General features: G+C 37.0%; 1 protein-coding gene across 9 annotated transcripts in view; it reads left to right on the plus strand.

Annotated features, from left to right (window-relative positions):
* PACSIN2 (protein kinase C and casein kinase substrate in neurons 2) overlaps positions 1-18,186 on the plus strand; it is a 58,681-nt gene that overhangs the window by 33,245 nt on the left and 7,250 nt on the right. For 4 of the 9 annotated variants that reach the window (XM_035310621.1, XM_035310646.1, XM_035310638.1 and 1 more), the window contains exons 3-10: positions 8,587-8,743; positions 9,487-9,722; positions 10,392-10,547; positions 11,481-11,656; positions 14,446-14,566; positions 15,509-15,514; positions 16,634-16,758; positions 17,411-17,527. In XM_035310621.1, coding sequence (XP_035166512.1) covers positions 8,587-8,743; positions 9,487-9,722; positions 10,392-10,547; positions 11,481-11,656; positions 14,446-14,566; positions 15,509-15,514; positions 16,634-16,758; positions 17,411-17,527 — 1,094 coding nt within the window. The remainder of the gene's footprint in view (positions 1-8,586; positions 8,744-9,486; positions 9,723-10,391; positions 10,548-11,480; positions 11,657-14,445; positions 14,567-15,508; positions 15,515-16,633; positions 16,759-17,410; positions 17,528-18,186) is intronic. The other 5 variants (XM_035310651.1, XM_035310666.1, XM_035310674.1 and 2 more) reach the window with 5 other exon arrangements.

Genomic DNA, 18,186 nt, shown 5'->3' on the forward strand with positions numbered 1-18,186 from the left:
AGCTCTTTTGAGTTTATTTATAGCAAGCATAGAAATGGCTGGGGGGGTAAATGTCCGAACAGTTGTTACTGGAGATAGCGAAGTCAGACAGGTTGGTTTCCATGACCTAACATCATCACGTTTCCTCTTAAAGTGTTTCTAAACCACCTACAACCAACCTGTGGAGGTATGGGAGGGGGGAAGGTGTGTATTGTATTTTGATGCAGATTTCCCATTATTTCTCAATACAACATCTAAAAGGCCCATGTAATGCCAGTGAAGTTTCTTTTTTTTGAGTAGACAACCATCATTTATTGGGAGACATATTTACTGTTATGTTAAAAATGACTATCTGTTCTCTTTCTAAAAAGGTGGTTTCAAACTGACTGGATTCTAAGTCTCATATATCCTTTTGTTGGAGGGGCACTCTGTAGTATGACTGCAGAAAGGGTGTGGGATCTCCATTTAGAAATGTCCAAAACTCAACTGGATGTAGTCCTGAGCTACCTGATCTGTCAGATGTGCTTTGAGCAGAGGGTTGGACTAAGTGACCTCCAGAGTTTCCATCTAACCTGAATTAGTCTGTGTCTTTATGACTTCATGCCGAAGAAACTTTTTGGACAGGCTTCCTTGGTAGAAATATTTCAAAGATAGATACGGAGGTGCTCAGGAAAAAAGAATACTGGACTTTTCTGGTTGTTGTGAGCTGGTTATTCTGTAGTTGCCAGAACATAACTTCTGACTCACTATTTTGTACGAAACTGTTGTGTTCCGTTAAGTAACCAGGTCTCAAAGCATAGAAGACGAATGAATGGGAATTCTGTGAAATAATATGATGTCTTGGTCAAAAGTGACCTTAAATCCTTAATATTAAAGGAATAGAGATGCTCAGAAATAGCAACTAGCCTAAGTTAGGACCTCTGCAAAGCATAGCTTAAATGTATTTGACAATTACTACAGTTGGGTTAAAAGCATTATTTATGTTAATGCTATTAGTGGCTTATTTTATATCGTAAACACTATCTAAAAATATTAATTTGGTCTTGTCTATTTATTCCTTCTAAAAGGTCACAACTGCAGTCTGTTTTGTAAGCAATTTCAATAGGCTAATGTGTAATGTATGAGTATTTCTTGATGTATCCTTAAATAAGAAAGAGTTAAACTTTAGTATTGCAATTGGTTTATTTCCTTTATGATTAATTCATTGCTCTGCTCTGCTCTTTCCCTTTTTTAATATAACTGCAAAGATTAAGTTATGTTAAAACGGTCAAGAGGAAAAAAAATTCAGATTGAATAGCTAACTTTTTTTCTGAAATTGAATGCATCAGGCTGAAAAAGTAGTATGTTCTGAGAGTAGTATGTTCGTCCCCCTGTACTCGGCTCTGGTGAGGCTGTACCTCAAGTACTGTGTTCAGTTTTGGGCCCCTCGCTACAAGAAGAACATGGAGGTGCTTGACCGAGTCCAGAGAAGGGCTACAAAGCTGATGAGGGGTCTGGAGAACAAGTCTTAGGAGGAATGGCTGAGGGAGCTGGGACTGTTCAGCCTGGAGAAAAGGAGGCTCGGGGGCGACCTTATCACTCCCTACAGGTACCTTAAAGGAGGCTGTAGCGAGGTGGGGATTGGTCTATTCCCCAGTGTGCCTGGTGACAGGATGAGGGGGAATGGGCTTAAGTTGCACCAGGGGAGGTTTAGGTTGGATAATAGGAAAAACTTCTTTACTGAAAGGGTTGTTGGGGACTGGGCAGCCTATTCCAGGGAAGTGGTTGAGTCACCATCCCTGGAGGTCTTTAAAAGACGTTTAGATGTAGAGCTTAGGGATATGGATTAGTGGAGGACTTGTTAGTGTTAGGTCAGAGGTTGGACTTGGTAATCTTGGAGGTCTCTTCCAACCTAGGCGATTTTGTGATTCTGTAACAAGTATTGACTAGAACAAGTAGGCAAGTTTTTCAAAGAGGAAAGGTATGTTCTTCCTCATAGTAAGCTTTTGGCAGTTTAGGAAAAAAGTGTGTATGTGGTAATTTTCATGATTTCTGGAGTTTTTAGTATTGAATTATGCAGGAAAGCACTATTTGCCTATTCCTCTGCTTTGTACTGTTAGACTTAACTCTTTGTCCTAAGAGTCTAGGTCTGACAAGTTTGGCTACGAATGCTGATATATTTATTTTTGAAAGATGGTTTTGTTCTTATTACGGATGTAAAGGCTTTGTCATTATTTTTGCAAAGTGATTAAAGGCTTGAAACGTTAATGTGTTGAAACTAAGTGGTATCTGAGGGATTTTTTTTCTTTTGAAATGTGAAAGAGGCGATTAAAGTTTTATAGTTGGTTAGTGCTTGAAATATCACCACTGATGGTGTTTTGTTTTTTTTTTTAAAGCAAAAAACAAAGTTTTTGTTGTTATTGCATAGCAGGTTGTCATAAAATGCTATGCGTGTAGCTGAAAGCACATTGTAGTTGTGCCTAAATGTTCATGTAACTATGTGGAGGATTGAAAAATGTGTGATATGACATCCCCGGCATTCTGCAGAGATAAAGATATGGATACACTTAAGATATTTTGAACTAACCATGAAAAAAATTGCTTTAATTATAAATAATGTGATAAATCATTTTGTAGTAATGATTAGTAATACTATTAGAAATACTTAGTAATACTAAGCTATTAACAGGAAGGACTGACGTAGTAGCAAATCTTGACCTTCATATGTTCTACGTGTGATGAATTTAAAGTCAGTATAGTTTGAGAGAATAAATGCATTTACAAAGCTGTTTTGAGAAAAACATTTCATACAAACATTTACCACAATGGAAACTGCAGCTTTTTTGCATTTTGGTTATCATAGGATGACTTATTACTGGGCATTAAACTATGCAGAAGACAATGGCAATATCTTGTTAAAGTAAGCATTATGGATAACCCCCCTGCCTAATTCTTCCAAGTGTTCAACAAATAAAAGTATTTTAGGAGGCAGAATTTTGTACACACTTGCATGTAAGCTTGCTTAGAGAGCAAGGAATTGCAAAGTAATAAGGAAAAATACTCTGAGAGATAATTGAAAGGTGTTTGCCACAGAATGATTTCATCAAAGTTCCAGTTCTAGTAATGCCTGGTATTACTTAAGAAATTGAAACCTCATTTTCATTCTTCATCTTTCTGACAAGTTTCTGTGTACCTTGATGTATTTGGCTGAACTCATGGTGCTCTGGGTACAGAAGTTTTAACACGGAGGAATTTTGTTGATATGCTTCAAGAAGAAATTCCTTCATCTGTATTACTTAGCTTACAAGGGTAGCATGCTTTGGATAATTAAAACTTACTGCTCATGGCAGCAATTTTTCCAAGGGAAAGTGGGGGAATTTGAAACCCAGTGTTCAATTTGAAACCCTTTAGATTTATTTCCACCTGTCATATAGACTCTCAGCATTTGCATGGCTGTTACAAGTACATCTCAGTTTGTCATAATTGTTTATACCACTTCCTTGCATCCAATCAATATATTGTGAGAAAAAAAACCTAGCATGTTCCAACATGCTAAGTTGTTTTAGTAAGACGCAAGAAACAGACAACCCTATGGGTCTTGTTCTACTCAAGTAGCATTACAATCTAGATGAAAGAATTAGTTGTAATAAATGGAATGCTAATTTTATGATGCATTTTGTTAATCAAGCCCCAGCCTTATGCCTTCTTATCACCTTCTTATCATTGTTGTGGTCATATTAAAAGAAGAATGCCTTGAGTTGAGACCAATGCTGTTGTTTGCTTAAATACCCATGAAAGTTAGAAAAGTGATGAATAAGCATTTTTAGAGATCAAAGTAGAAGTGTATGCATATCTTGCAAGGTAAGGCATCTAAAAGTACAGCTACAGCCTGTACTGTCATTCATTATTTTTAATCATTATTTTTAATGATACACAGGTTTTTTGTTGACAGTGCCACCTATACCCTAGATATGAGTCCTTATTCTTATTTTCTGCTAGCATCAACAATATGGAAGACCTCTCCATTTATTGCAGGGTTGTTTATCTGTGCTGTGAAAACATAATAATCTAGACAAAAACGGGAATGAGGTTTATAACATGCTTTGCGTAGAAATGTTTGTGAATCTATTTTAAATCACTTTGGTTAGTGTTACCTTTAAATGTTAAAGTATTTCATAGAATACTTTATTGAAAGCATTGCTATTTGAAAATAATACCGAATTTCAACCCTGGCAGGGGGTTTTAGTGGGCTAAGCAGGGAATCAGCACTCAGAATAGGCACATCTTCACAGAGGGAATGGATATGGCTGTTGGTGACTCTGTAGTCTTAAAGCACTGTGGTATTTTGATATTGATTCTGTTTGGTTGCTCATAAGTTATTTACATCTTTGGCCTTTCATTTGACCATGTTTAAATGCTATTAATGTGGTATTCTAAATTTCTTGAGTGGGACAAAAGTCCAGCATGACCTCCTTGTAGTGGCTTTACGTGATAAGGTTTTGGTAGCAGGGGGCCATAGGGGTAGCCTCTCTGAGAAGGATCTAGAAGCTGCCCCATGTTTGGTAAGGGCCCCACTGCTGACCAGAGCTGAGCCAATAAGTGTTGTTGCTTTGCGCCTCTGTGAGAGCATATTTAAGACAGGGAAAAAAAATGCTGTGCCACACAGCAGCTGGGAGAGTGAGAGGAGTGAGGAACAGCCTTGCAGGTGCCAAGGTCAGTGAAGAAGGAGGGGGAGAAGTGTTCCAGGTGCTGGAGCAGAAGTCCCCTGCGGCCTGTGGTGAGGACCATGGTGAAGCAGGCTGTCCCCCTGCAGCCCGTGGAGTACCATGGTGGAGCACGGTTCCACACTGCAGCCTGTGGAGGAGACCACGGTGGAGCAGGTGGACCTGCACTGGTGGAGACTGCGGCCTGTGGAAGACCCTTGTCAGAGCAGATTCCAGGCCAGACCTGCAGCCCGTGGAGAGGAGACCACGCAGGAGCAGGTGACTTGGCAGGAGCTGCTGCCCGTGGGGGACCTAGGTTGGAGCAGTTTGCTCCTGCGGGATCAACCCTGTGGTACAGAGCCATGTGGGAACAGTTCTTGAAGAGCTGCTGCCTGTGGGAAGCACATGCCGGATCAGTTCAGCAAGGACTGCATCCCATGGGAGGGACCCCACAGCACAGGGGATGAGAGTGATTGAGAAGGAGCGGTGGAGAAGAAGCGCTATAGACCCCCACTCCCCCATTCCCCTGTGCTGCTCGGGGGGAGGAGGTAGAAGAGGGTGGATGGGGGGAAGGTGCTTTGGTTTCTTTCCTTTGTTTTTCGCTTCTCTAGCCTATTACTAATAGGCAATAAATTTTACTGTCTCCCTAATGCTGAGTCTGTTTTGTCCATCACAATTATTACTGCACGATTTCCCTGTCCTTATCTCAACCCTTGAGCCCTTTTCATTGTATTTTCTCCCTGTTCCTCTTTGAGGAGGGAGAGTGAGAGAGCAGTTGTGGTGGAGCTCGGCCACCCACCCGAGTAAAACCACCACACTCCTTTACAAAACTGTACTGAGAACACTCAAATGCTAGACAGAAACAGGTTAGCACATCCTGTCCAATCTTGCCCAAGGTGGTTGTTGCACTTCATCAAACTGTCTTCCCAAGAAGTGCCAGCTTTTCAGCAGGTCCTGCTGGAGGTTTGTCCTGGAGCTTTCAGTGACAGTTCCTTGCTGCTGCCCTGTCTTGTGGGCCCCATGTGTAGAGAGATCTGTATCTGTAGAGAGATCAGTCCTTTCTGACCTGTGCTGTAGACAAGAAAGAAAAACAAGAAGCGATCACTGGGGGACTGACTGAGGAGCAGCTGAAAGCCAGAAGTCATTCAGGGTTGTCAGTTGAGAGATGCAGAAAATTGATTGGAAAAGTGAAATGGACATGCTTATCTGCAGTTATGCTTATCTAGGCAGAGGTGAAGTGGGGAGCTTCACTGGAGGCAGGTTAAAGTGAAGTTTTAAACGTATCCGTATGTGATATGGACATACCTGTGACCCTTCTGCTCCTTGCATGTACTTCCTATCCACTTGCACAATCTTTAGAGCACTGTGCATCTCTTCCCTGCCTCTGCTCTTCTGAATCAGATGCAGACAACAGTGTCCATAGTCTTTATATTTAAAACTGCATGGAGAGGAAGGATATGCGAGCTCATATGAAAGGGAAGTATGTGTGCTTGCCTGTGTCTGAATAGATGAATATGTGGGAAGAACTGGCAAGAGGTAAGGAGTCTGTGTGGGGTAAGCTGAGACCCTTGTAAAATAGCTGCTTAGGAAATTTCAGTGTGATGAACTTGCAGAGGGCATTTTTTGTGGTGTTTTGTGTGTGTGCTCTTTTTCTATTTTTTTTTTCCTATGCATGATATGCCCTGGGAAGCACAGGCCATTGCAAAAGAATGGAACCTTCATCTAAGAAGTCTGAGAACTGGTGATCTTACGGCATCAGACGTAAGATCTTAGGGAACCAAAATTTTAGTATGTTAAATAACAGTTTTTAAATGCCTGCTTGAGGACATTGGTTTAAAGTCAATGAAAATTAATTTAGTGACTAGGAATCAGGGTCTGAGAAGCAAGTTTTGCCTTGTAAATATTTCCCTAAAGAAGGAGGGAATAAACTATGGAGATTAGCTGATGCTTCATATGTTTTAAAAAATAATAAATCACTAGGTTTCAAAAATGTGAAATACCAAGTATATAACTTACATCCTGTGTCATGAGACAATTTACAGAAAAATGTTTTGTTTCCAAAACTAGCTATCCTCATGGGGCATGGAATTTGAATAGGATGCCTTAACATGATTTATAAAGTAGTAGTTTGAAAATCTGGGGCTTTGTTTGAAAATACTAATATAGAAGGCCTTCTTTGAAGTACAAGATTGTTATTCTCTAGTATTGTAGGCCTTGTTTGAAACTGTGGTGCTAGTTCCTTCAGTCCTTCTCAGGTGAGGGGGTGGTGTGGGTGAAATATCTGTGGTCTGCATGTGGCTTTTTCAAAGTGACCTCATGCGACAAAAGGCTGAGTAGTGAGTGGACTGTGACAGGCAAACTGAATTCATTTCTCTGCATACTGTCTGAAATTTGGCAACTGTTGTATATATTACCATGCGGTTAGGATTTGCTCAGATGACAACTCAAAATGAAAACATTAAAAATACCATGGAGCAGCCACCAGCAGCAGCATTTAAAATGCTAATTTAGAAGTGAAAATTTATGAATTTATGAAAATTTATATATCTCTCCTGCTAGAGATATAAATCCCTGGGCATGTAACGAGACACAAATTAAATTAATGCTGCTATAAGGCATTCAGTAGTTCTGCCAAATTAGTGTAACCTGTTTTAAGTCTGCTTGGGTGTGAACCTACATCTGGAGTCACCTTAAGCAGATGAATGATTTGTCCATCCTATCACAAATACTAGAGAAAGTAGTATTTGAGGTAGTTAATTTTCTAAATGCTTTGATTACACATGTATACAATTATTTGTTAGCGTATGGTATTAGTCTGAAACTACTTATTTCTCAGTTGCTGTTTCCCCTGGAAATAAGAGGTTACTTTTCATGCATTCTTGCTAATAGATGAAATGTGTTTGGATGTTGTCTGTCTGATTTTGATACCCCTCCTGCTCCCTTCTCCCGTACACACCCCGAAATGAAGAGGGTACTTTTTGACAAGATTAAGACAAATCAATGTCACAAATCAACTGACACTTTCCTTAGATGCTACCAAAGTTTCTTTGATCTATTGAAATGGTTATAGTCAAAAAATGCCTGTATGAATGCTTGGAAGCCAGTGTCTAAAAGAATCTTTATCCTGTGATTGATTTGCTTTGGGATTTTTTTTGCAGCTTTGACAAGGAATCTTGTCAATATAATTGTGGCCTAAAGTATGTCTGCATCTATTGGCATAGTCACTGATAAAGCCCCACTTATTTTTCCAGCATTTAATGTAGTTTTTCTTCTTTTAAGAATATTAGAATTTGCTCCTGTGTACTTCAAGGATCTTTTCTGAAGTGGATGGTTTGCAAAAGCTCTGTTTGATAAAGGTTTTATGATACTCCTTGGCATGTCTCTACAGTTTTATTAATCTTTTAAAATTAATTAAGCAGAATATAAAATTAAGTTATTAGATACTCTTCAGTAAGCATAGAAGAGGGAAACAATGTATTTAAGTATCTTGATTATCTAAAGCGCTGCCAAGCAATAATAATGCAGAACAATTGCTTAATAACTATTGTAACAACTACCCATAATTACATTGCAGGACTAATAACATGTAGCTTCTTTTATAATGTCATTGTTGCATTGCTGATATTGCTGTCCACTGAATAGCTAGCATTCATTTTTTATTTTATTTTATTTTTTTTTTCAGGAGAACTTGTGGTGCTCTTGAAGGGGCTTCTAGCATCTTCTGGGCAGATTATTTTTCAACTTGTCTTCAGTATCTTACCCAAAGCAGTCAGGTTTTAAAATTAATTTGAAGTACTGTATGCTGTAATTGATGAATTCCTGTTAGATTATCTTACTTGTAGGTAACAGTATGTGTGTTAATCAGAGATTTATCTTGCTTTCAAATGTTTCAAGCAGGAATTGCTAAATGTTTGTCTCTTTATAGGTTGGAAACTACAAGCGCACGGTAAAACGAATTGATGATGGTCACAGACTTTGCAATGATCTCATGAATTGTATTCATGAACGGGCACGGATAGAGAAGGGTTATGCTCAGCAACTTACAGAATGGGCAAAAAGATGGAAACAGCTTGTGGAAAAAGGTAATACATTCTAATTTTGAATTCTGAAATCTTAAATGAAAAAAGTTTCTGAATGCTTTTGTTAAGTGCAAAGTAGAAATCTGTAGCCTCTTAATGGAGCCTTTTCAAAAGGCCTTTTCAAATGAATCTTCCCAAGATTAAGCTTTTCTGGGTTAAAAACAAAACAACAACAACAAAAAGATAAAAACCCTGCTCCTTTTCTAGTTTGCTTATTTCTTACTGAAGCAGATGAATCTTGCTTCCAGTGTTGAGATATCCAAATAGATTTGTTTTTATAGTAGCTGTTTCTAGGTAAATAATGGTAGAGAACTCTGAAAGGTTGTCTGCATAATAAGTTGTTTTTGGGAGAAAGTAATGGAAGAAATAAGTATTGTTTTAATAGAAGGCTAATCTGATACCATTTTAATTATTCTGAATTAGTTTGTCTTTTCCTGGTTATCCATGCTTCAAAAAGTATGTTGAGAAATTGGCGGCAGTTCAAAAAGGATCTAATAGGTATAATATTGAGAATCGTGGTATAGGGAGATGCAGGCAAGCTAAATGAATATTATTTATTCTGAAGTAAAAACTTGTAATATTCTAATATAATTTTGTCTGAACTATTCCCTTTTCTAGATTTACATCAATATCCAGGAATTACTGTTTTGAAGTGAATATAAGTCAATAGCTCCAGGTAGTTTCTTGGGAATATAAGTTCCATGTGGGTGATGGTTACTGAGAATGACACTTTCTGTTGTGTTTAGGCCCACAGTATGGAACAGTAGAAAGGGCTTGGTGTGCTTTTATGTCAGAAGCTGAAAAAGTGAGTGAACTACATCTAGAAGTAAAAGGTTCACTGATGAATGAAGACTTTGAAAAAATCAAGAACTGGCAGAAGGAAGCCTTTCATAAGCAAATGATGGGAGGATTTAAGGAAACCAAAGAAGCAGAAGATGGATTTAGGAAAGCTCAGAAACCCTGGGCAAAAAAGCTGAAAGAGGTACAGCAGTAGATTATGTATTAGATATCCTGTGTTACAATATATTAATGTCTCAGATCTTTATAAGGGAGTAAGCTCCCTGTTCTCTCTGCTGGACCCTCCTTTCTCAAAAAGATCTCTTGTTTTCTGTCCTCTTCTGAAAATAAATATTTTCTTTTTCTCTCTCTTGATCTTGGTGACTTCAGTGAAAATCTGGAAAAAGTGGAATGTAAGTTACAATTTTAACAATATCTGATCACATGCGTTGAGAAGTTGCAAATTGCTCGAAGAAATGAGATAGGGAAAAATATGGGTTTTCTCGTTGTCATGCAACAATATTATTCTTAAATAACAGGCTTGTAGAAGAAGAGGAGCGCAGGAGTACAAGGGCATGAGGAAAAAGTTCTATATGGGACTTCTTGTAAAGCTTTTCTTGAGTATTTCTTCACTTCTCTAAACTTGTATGAGTGACGTTTCTTGTATGGTAAAAGAACGTTGATTGCTAAGTACTACAGTTTCCTTCTATTGATTCTTGTGTAGTGCTCATTCCTTGGCCTAAATGAAAAGCTTCCCGAAAACAAAACAAAAAAAAAAAAACAACCTGAAACAAAACCTCCCACTTTCTTCATTACAACATGATTATTGTTTTACAAACTGTTCCAGATGCAGAGATTGAAATCTTCTTTTTAGGTGGAAGCTGCAAAGAAAGCATACCATGTAGCCTGTAAAGAGGAGAAACTGGCTATATCCAGAGAGACGAATAGCAAAGCTGATCCAGCACTAAATCCTGAACAACTTAAGAAATTACAAGACAAAGTGGAGAGAAGCAAACAAGATGTACTAAAGGTGTATTTAATCTATAGCTTGTGCATATCTAAGCTTTTTTTTCCTCCTGAATGTGCTGCGAACCACAGTGCAGCACACTTTCAGTTATGATCCTATACCAATATTTGAGAGTTTTCTTCCATGTGTCATTGATAAGTTCTTCTGTAAAGAAGCTTGGTGACATCTGAAATTGTTGTTGGTCTTGACTGCAGGATGATTTTTTGGGGGGGGGGGAAGACAGTAAGCTGATATAATCCATTTAAATAAAAGTAAATACACTTATGGAAACGCTTTTCCATTGCCCAGTTTGGTTTATCTCTCTAGCAGGCTTCTGCCTAAAGCTTTGTCCTATGTGACTCTTGATTTTTTTTCGAAAAAACTTTTCCCTTTGAGATGCTGCTTTGTGATCTGGAAGGCTGATGTTATGTTGGGTGGGATCTTTTTAATTCATGTTTCTGGACTGTTGCTGTGAATTAGTCTGAAGTTTGAGGTTCAGTTTAATAGAGCTCACAGGGTATGTGATTTTATGTTCACAGGGATGTATACAACAGTATTCTCTTCATACCTCTAAGTGTACCATGTAAATTGCTGAATGGGAAATGCTAACATTCTGAATTTATTTGGAGATCTTTAAATAAGACCTGTAACTTGAAAAACTGCTTACTCTGTTGTACTCTGTACCTCCTTTGTTTTTTATCTTTAGTGTTACGTTAACATTTGTCATGGTTTCTTTTGAAAAGCCAGAGAGGAGGCCTAGAAATCTATTGTAACTGTTTTGTAATTTTGTTAGATAAGTCTCATTGGGATCCAACACAGATTGTGGTTATAAAAAAAAGAATGCAGTTTGGGATCTTCTAGTCTAGGCCTTGTCCATTACTATATTGAGTCGTGTAGGATGGTAATAAAAATATTGCTAATTAATTTATTTTTTCCCCTCTTTCCCTCCCTCCCCAGACAAAAGAAAAGTATGAAAAATCACTTAAAGAATTAGATAGTGTGACACCTCAGTATATGGAAAACATGGAGCAGGTATTTGAACAGTGTCAGCAGTTTGAGGAAAAACGCTTACGTTTCTTTCGAGAAGTGTTACTGGAAGTTCAAAAACATCTTGACTTGTCTAATGTTGCAAGGTAAAATTGTATAAGACCTTAAAATTAACGCTAATGAGCAAAAAATTTTCCATACATCAAGTAGATAAGTTTAAAACCTGATTTGTTTCTACTTTTGTTGCTTCAACTTGCTTATAGTGTACGTGGACCTTCTTTGTTTTGTCCACAATCAGACTTGCATCTATCCCTAGTATTTGCTAGTCTTATTTAACTTTATTAGAGTAACTAGTAAGTCCTCATCCTTGATGTATTTTCATAATCAAATGTGTGCCAATTTGAAAGGATTCAGAGCGTAAAAAAAAATGGATCAAGAATTGGGAAAGGAGAGTTTTGTTGCGTTATGTCTTGAACGTGTATTAGAGAACAAACTAGATTTTCTTAGTGTAAGACAGCATGAGTTTCCTAGTGTAAACACATCTACTGTTAAAATGCTAGAGCTCAGTCTAAAGTAGTACAGGAATTACCTTAACTTGTAAAAGTGTTAAAGATCCATTGGCTAACCATCACTGAACTTAATTTCGAAGTCAGCTTTTTATACTGTAATATGTGTAAAGCATGCCTTGTACTTTATTTTCTGCCTGGACCTTCCTTCCTGAATTCCAAGAGATCTAAACTTCACGAGCTCTGGTTTAAGTACCGTAGCAGAAGTTTATTTTGTCAGACCATGTACCATGTCTTCTACTATAGGCCACTCTGATACAAAAATACTTATCTGTTAGTAAGACAGCAGTTATAATGATTTTGTGTTCTCTTGCATTTGAGAGGTAAGCTGCTGGAATACTTGCAGCAAATGTTGCAACAGTAGTGGAATTTACATCCCACTTGTAACAGCAATTTTTCATGTGTAGTCTAAGCTGGCGCTTAATTTAAAAGGAAAATAGTGTACTCTTGGCTAGCTGCTCGTTTCTACTCCGTCTTCTGGTGGTGACAGAACTGATACAGTAGTCCATCCAATGGGAATTAATGAGCTGGTCAAGGTAACCTAGGGCAGAAAGAATCTGGTTCGTTCTGCATGATGTTTTGATCAGTGTTTTAAGTTGACTTGGTATGCAGCCCCACAAATGTTAGTGCTGGCACAAAGGAAGGGGTGATACAGGGGCAAGAATATATATAGCTAGCAATTTGTAAGGGCAAGATCACTTATTTTAGCATTATTATCATTTTGGTTTGCTTCAAAGTTGTTACCGTTGAACGCAGTTTCTTTTTCTCCTTTGAGAGAAGGTAGTTAGGATTGTCATCATTTGAATTCAGTTTAATTGGATTGAAACAAATTACAGATCAGAAATAAATGAGAAGTGGTTAACTTAAAAAGGCAGGGTGGGGAAAACTACAGAAGGTGAGCAAGTGGTTTGGCAGTGGTTTTCATTTTAATGTACTTGGCAGAGTTGGGTGTGGTTTCTTACAGTAAGTTAGTAAGGTGAAAACAAGGGAAGGAACTATTAGGATAAAACTAGAGACAAAGCAGCCATAACTGTTTATATGCAGAGACCAAGATCGCAAAATAAAGAGAGAAAAACTGTAGAATAAACTCCTAGAAGGAGGTCTGTGTTTTAAATTTAAGACAGACTAATAAAGCTGAAGAGCACAGTCCAGAAAGTAGTCCTGTCCTGTTTTCTGAGTGTAGATGTCCAGTTAGTTGTTGATTTGGGTTTACTGCTGGCTAGTGAGTCATTCAAACAGATTAATTCCCTTTGTCAAAATGCATGCCTCTCCATTGCATAAATACATTCAAAGAACCTCCACTGTAGTCAAAGATTCCTCATACATGTTAAAGCAGTCAAAATATAGAAATTTATAAGTTTGGTAATACATTTTAAGAAATATTTTGACTCCTTGACAATGTAGCACTAATGAATTCTAAGTCTAGATTTTGTGTGACTTGACATGGAAGGATTTCCATAAATTCCCTCTAGCTTGAGGATAGACTGCTAATTTTGTGCAATGCATTTAAGCATTGTAGATCTTGTGTTAAGAACTCTTTATACTGTGTGGGTTCCATATTGTACCATATTGGTCCTTTTGGTTTAAAATAAATAAATAAAGGGGGGGGGGGAGAGGGGGAGTTGTAGATGCACTCATGGTCTGTAGAGCAAATATATCACATTCATAGTTTAGGATCAAAATTGTATCTGTAACGTGGCTTCTATTCTATAAATAACTTATAGTTACAATAATTCAATTTAATAAAGAACAATTAGACTAAAAGATGGGTAAAAGCAGCAAGGTCATTTTTTATAGTGTTTGATATTTTAAGTAAATAGTATAATTAAAATCAGACTACCTAAAACAGTAAAAGCCATTAGCAGGTCTAAAAAAATAGATGCTTTCTTATGCATTTTTAAAATGCATTTAACTCTGTTTCAGGTTTGAGACTTTTATTTTTATAATGAATCTTAATTCTAACTGAATTAAGAACTGAGTTTCACAGAATGTAAATGTAGCACAAAAACAGTTTCTACTGTTGTGTAGACAAGCTTTTAAATTCAAAAAACTTCAAGATTGACATTCGATGTTTCAATACATTCCTGCTTAAATCTTACTGACAGCTAATTAAGTTGCTTTACAAAACAGTAGTAATACTTAAATCTTGCAAATAAGGATTTTTTCAGTGAACTTTCAACAAGTTTACTTGTTAGACTGTTCCTTTTTTACAGGCAGTTAATAGCCTGTCCTACAGAGCTTTTAAAATGTCTTGCTGTAATTTTTTTCAATACTGTTATGAAGTTTGAACTTTTTTTATTTAATATGGTTAGAGGATTTGTTGTATTTCTAAATGGTGTACTAAATCTGAAGACAAATTTGTTCTGCAGTTACAAAAATATCTACCGTGAACTGGAACAGAACATCAAAGCAGCAGATGCTGTTGAAGACTTGCGGTGGTTTAGAGCTAATCAAGGTCCAGGGATGTCAATGAATTGGCCTCAGTTTGAGGTAAGATCAGAGTAATGAAAGCCCAGACTTATGTCTTGTTTTTATGTACTTGCTTTTTGCCACACTCCTTTCTGGTGAAACTCCTAGATTCAGACTTACAGCAGTGAATTCTGTTGTTTTTACAAGCCCTAACAATTTTTCTTGTCTTGATTTCCATTGGAGTCCTCACAGCCTTCACTTTTGGAGATGATCGTATCAAATACCTGTTTAAAGAGAAAAGGGTGAAAAACAGTGGGTTTTTTTGGAAGCTGAAGTCATTAGTAACCCATGTTTTAGTTGCTGTACCTATGACATCTGTATATGTGATTATCCCCTTTATAGTGTCACACTTCAATTTTGAATCCCCTTGTTATCACTTAAAGGCCAAGTAGGCAGCAAAGACTATTGAAATAGTTTAAATACTTCTTTGAAGCCTTTAATTATTTTTTTCATTACCATTATATTAAAAAAAAAAAAAAGTTCCACCTTGCACCAGTTAGTTATTTTATTTCTGAATACCATTTTCAGAAGAAATAAAACTTTTGAGTTGGCAACCCAACTTAGGAGAAACAAGTATCAAAATGTATCAGTGCAGATCATACTAGTGGAGTATTGAAAGGCTGGAACTGGAATGGATTTCTGACCAGAATCATGGACTTAATTGAAATAATGTCTGGGCATTAAGTTAATGGAATGGAAACCTCAGTTATGGTGTATAAAGTATTCCCTTTTTAACATAATGGAAAATATCACTTTTAAACATTGAATAACTTCAGATTTGAAGGTTTGGGGAAGAAAACTTATACCAGTACTGCAAAATTTATTTGCCTGAAGCACTGAACTACAGTTAACTTCCGTGTGGGGAAATACCATGCTTTTTCACAAACATTGTAATTAACACATGAAATTCTGTTGTTACTATTTTTCTAATCAAGTGTTTCTTTTTCACTTTCATGCTACAAGGATGACGTAAGTAAAACAAAGTCATGGTCAAACAAATATGAATTGCATTATAAACTGCAAATATACATAGGTCAGTAATCTTTAAATTGTGGTGACTCAGAAATCCAATACGTATTTGCATGAGGTTAAAATTATAAGGTGTCTTTGAAAAGTTGGTCAGGAATCACTTAAGACTGACCATGCTACATGTATAAACCAGTAATAGCATCTCGCAAAATCTTTATTTTTTCTTAATATTTCACAGGTTATTTTTTGTATTGTAAATATCTCCTGATGCTTTTTTTGAAACTTATTAAGGCTTCTGAATATGAAACATGTCTAAGTGTAGGATGTTTACTTGTGTCCAGTTAGTTCTCTGGTGCCTGATTTATATTGGTACACAGCCTAGTTTGACTTGAAAGGTATAAGTTGTGTTCAGATCTCACTGTGCATGTCCATTTGCCTTCTGAAGCTTGTGAATGTTTCAGAACATCAAGGAGAGGATGCTTAACAAATGACATCACAAATTTTGTCAATAGTTCTGTTGATTTGAGCCTTGACTTTTTTTGGATAACTTTTAAAGACAATAAATTTACTAGATCTAGAGTGCAGTATCTTAAGGATTTGCTCACATTTCAGGCATGAGAGAACTTATATGCAATGACTTCAAAAATAAGCTCCTTCGTAGGTCAATCCTGGAGTGCTTCTTGAGAAGGAAACCTGTGACGTGAAGTGGATTGTAATGCTTTTTAAAATTAAATGTGAGGTTTACCTTTTAAAGCCTGATGTCTTGGCATTATTTGAAACAGTAAATGCTTATGGTACCGCTTTGAAAGAGCCGCACTGACAAATTACTTGGACTTCTCCAGTTGTCTGTCAGATGTCTGATATTTTAAGTTTTTTTTCAAGGTGTTCAGAATGCTAAGCAGGAAAGTACAGGTCACTCTGGTATTTGTGAGTAGCACAGGTATCCTAGCATTGCTAGGATGGATGAGAACTATTATAGAAACATTTAAAGTAACTTATCCTTATAACTATTTGTACAGCCCTATGTATGAATGTATGTTCCATAACACAGTCTGAAAAATTAATTATGATAATTACTTAATTGAATAAGTTTCTCAGTCACTTTGCATTCATTGTTAGGAGTGGTCTGCAGATCTGAATCGCACTCTCAGTAGAAGAGAAAAGAAGAAGGCTTCTGATGGAGTGACTCTGACTGGTATTAATCAGACAGGAGATCAAGTTTCCCAGCCTAACAAACATAGCAGGTATTGTTTTCATGCCTAAAAGACTAAACAGAAAGGACTGTTTAAGATAAGCTACACAGGATCAAAAAGCCAGTGTACAACTAAAAGTGCTCACCTGTGAGCACTTTTAAAACAGCTTTCTGCAGCTCACAAAATATTTTGGGAATTATTCTCTATTTTATATTTCTCTTTCTGCTGTGAATTATAAGAAACCAAATTACATGAATAACTGAACTTTGTAGTTAATCTGGGGGTTAGTCTGTTGCTATTTTCCCATCTCTGGAAATGACACTTTACTTTGAAATCTTAGTGTGAAAAATGTGTAGTTGCTTCACAGTTCTGGATGTCATTAACACATAACTATTAACATCAGCTTCCTCAGAAAGTAATGGAACTGGATAGAAAAATAGCACTGCCTTTTATTGCAGGCAGTAAGAAAAAGAAATTGTTGTCCACAACAGATATTCTAGTTCTGGAGGAATGTATCATATGTGAGACTTCCAGAACTTTCTTGGATCTTTCATTACACGTGATGGATGGTGGTTTTTTTGTTCTTTTTGTTTTTTGGCTGGAGAACGGGTCTGCTAAGGAACTACTTAGTGGGATACCAGTGACAGTGTGTTTACTCTTAAACAGATAGGGTCACCATAATGCTCTTTCTTTTCCAAATTAGCAGTCTTAGTGTCCAGAGTAACACAGTGCAGTCAGTACAATCAAGTTACAATCCCTTTGAAGATGAAGAAGATACTGGGAGTACTGTCAGTGAAAAGGAGGACAGTAAGATCAAAAAGTTGGTGATTTTTTTTAAATTGTTTTCACACTTGCACTTTCTCTATTCAGGGTTTTCAATTTTTGGTTTCTGTAACACTATGCTAGTTGGTGCATGAAGTCTTTTTAAGAGGTTGTGTAAGCACAACACTAACTCTAACTTGTTTTTCCCAACAGATGCCACATCTGTTGCCTTGATCTTTGGTTTGAAACTACTGGTGTTATTGACAGTTCCTAACAACTTCTGTTGCTTTTTTCATTCCTTTACCAGTCCTATAAAATGTTGAAATTGATGTTTTTTCTAATAAAAGTGCTTTGCTTTCTGGAGCTTTACTGCTGTGTTCTCTTGCTGAACAAGTCTGCTTTTATGATTGTTTTCTTTTTGTTTAGGACTTTGTCAAACAGCAGCTGCCTGTTTCTTCAGTATGCCTACCTAGGGATATTGTATCACTGTCTTAAATAGCATGTGCATGCTCAACATTGAACACTTTTTAAATGATCAAATTGTTGCTCTATAATGAAACTTTTATATCGGTGATTGCAACATGCTAAAAGCTACTGTAGGGGTCCATAGAGATATGGGAGATTCTACAAAGCAATTTATATACCTAATTGTTCTCATCTAATATCTGAACAGCTTTTACCTTTCGAGAATAAATAACCCCATGGATTCTACAAGTT

This window comes from Oxyura jamaicensis, chromosome 1, assembly GCF_011077185.1.
Source record: "Oxyura jamaicensis isolate SHBP4307 breed ruddy duck chromosome 1, BPBGC_Ojam_1.0, whole genome shotgun sequence".
Taxonomy (NCBI): domain Eukaryota; kingdom Metazoa; phylum Chordata; class Aves; order Anseriformes; family Anatidae; genus Oxyura; species Oxyura jamaicensis.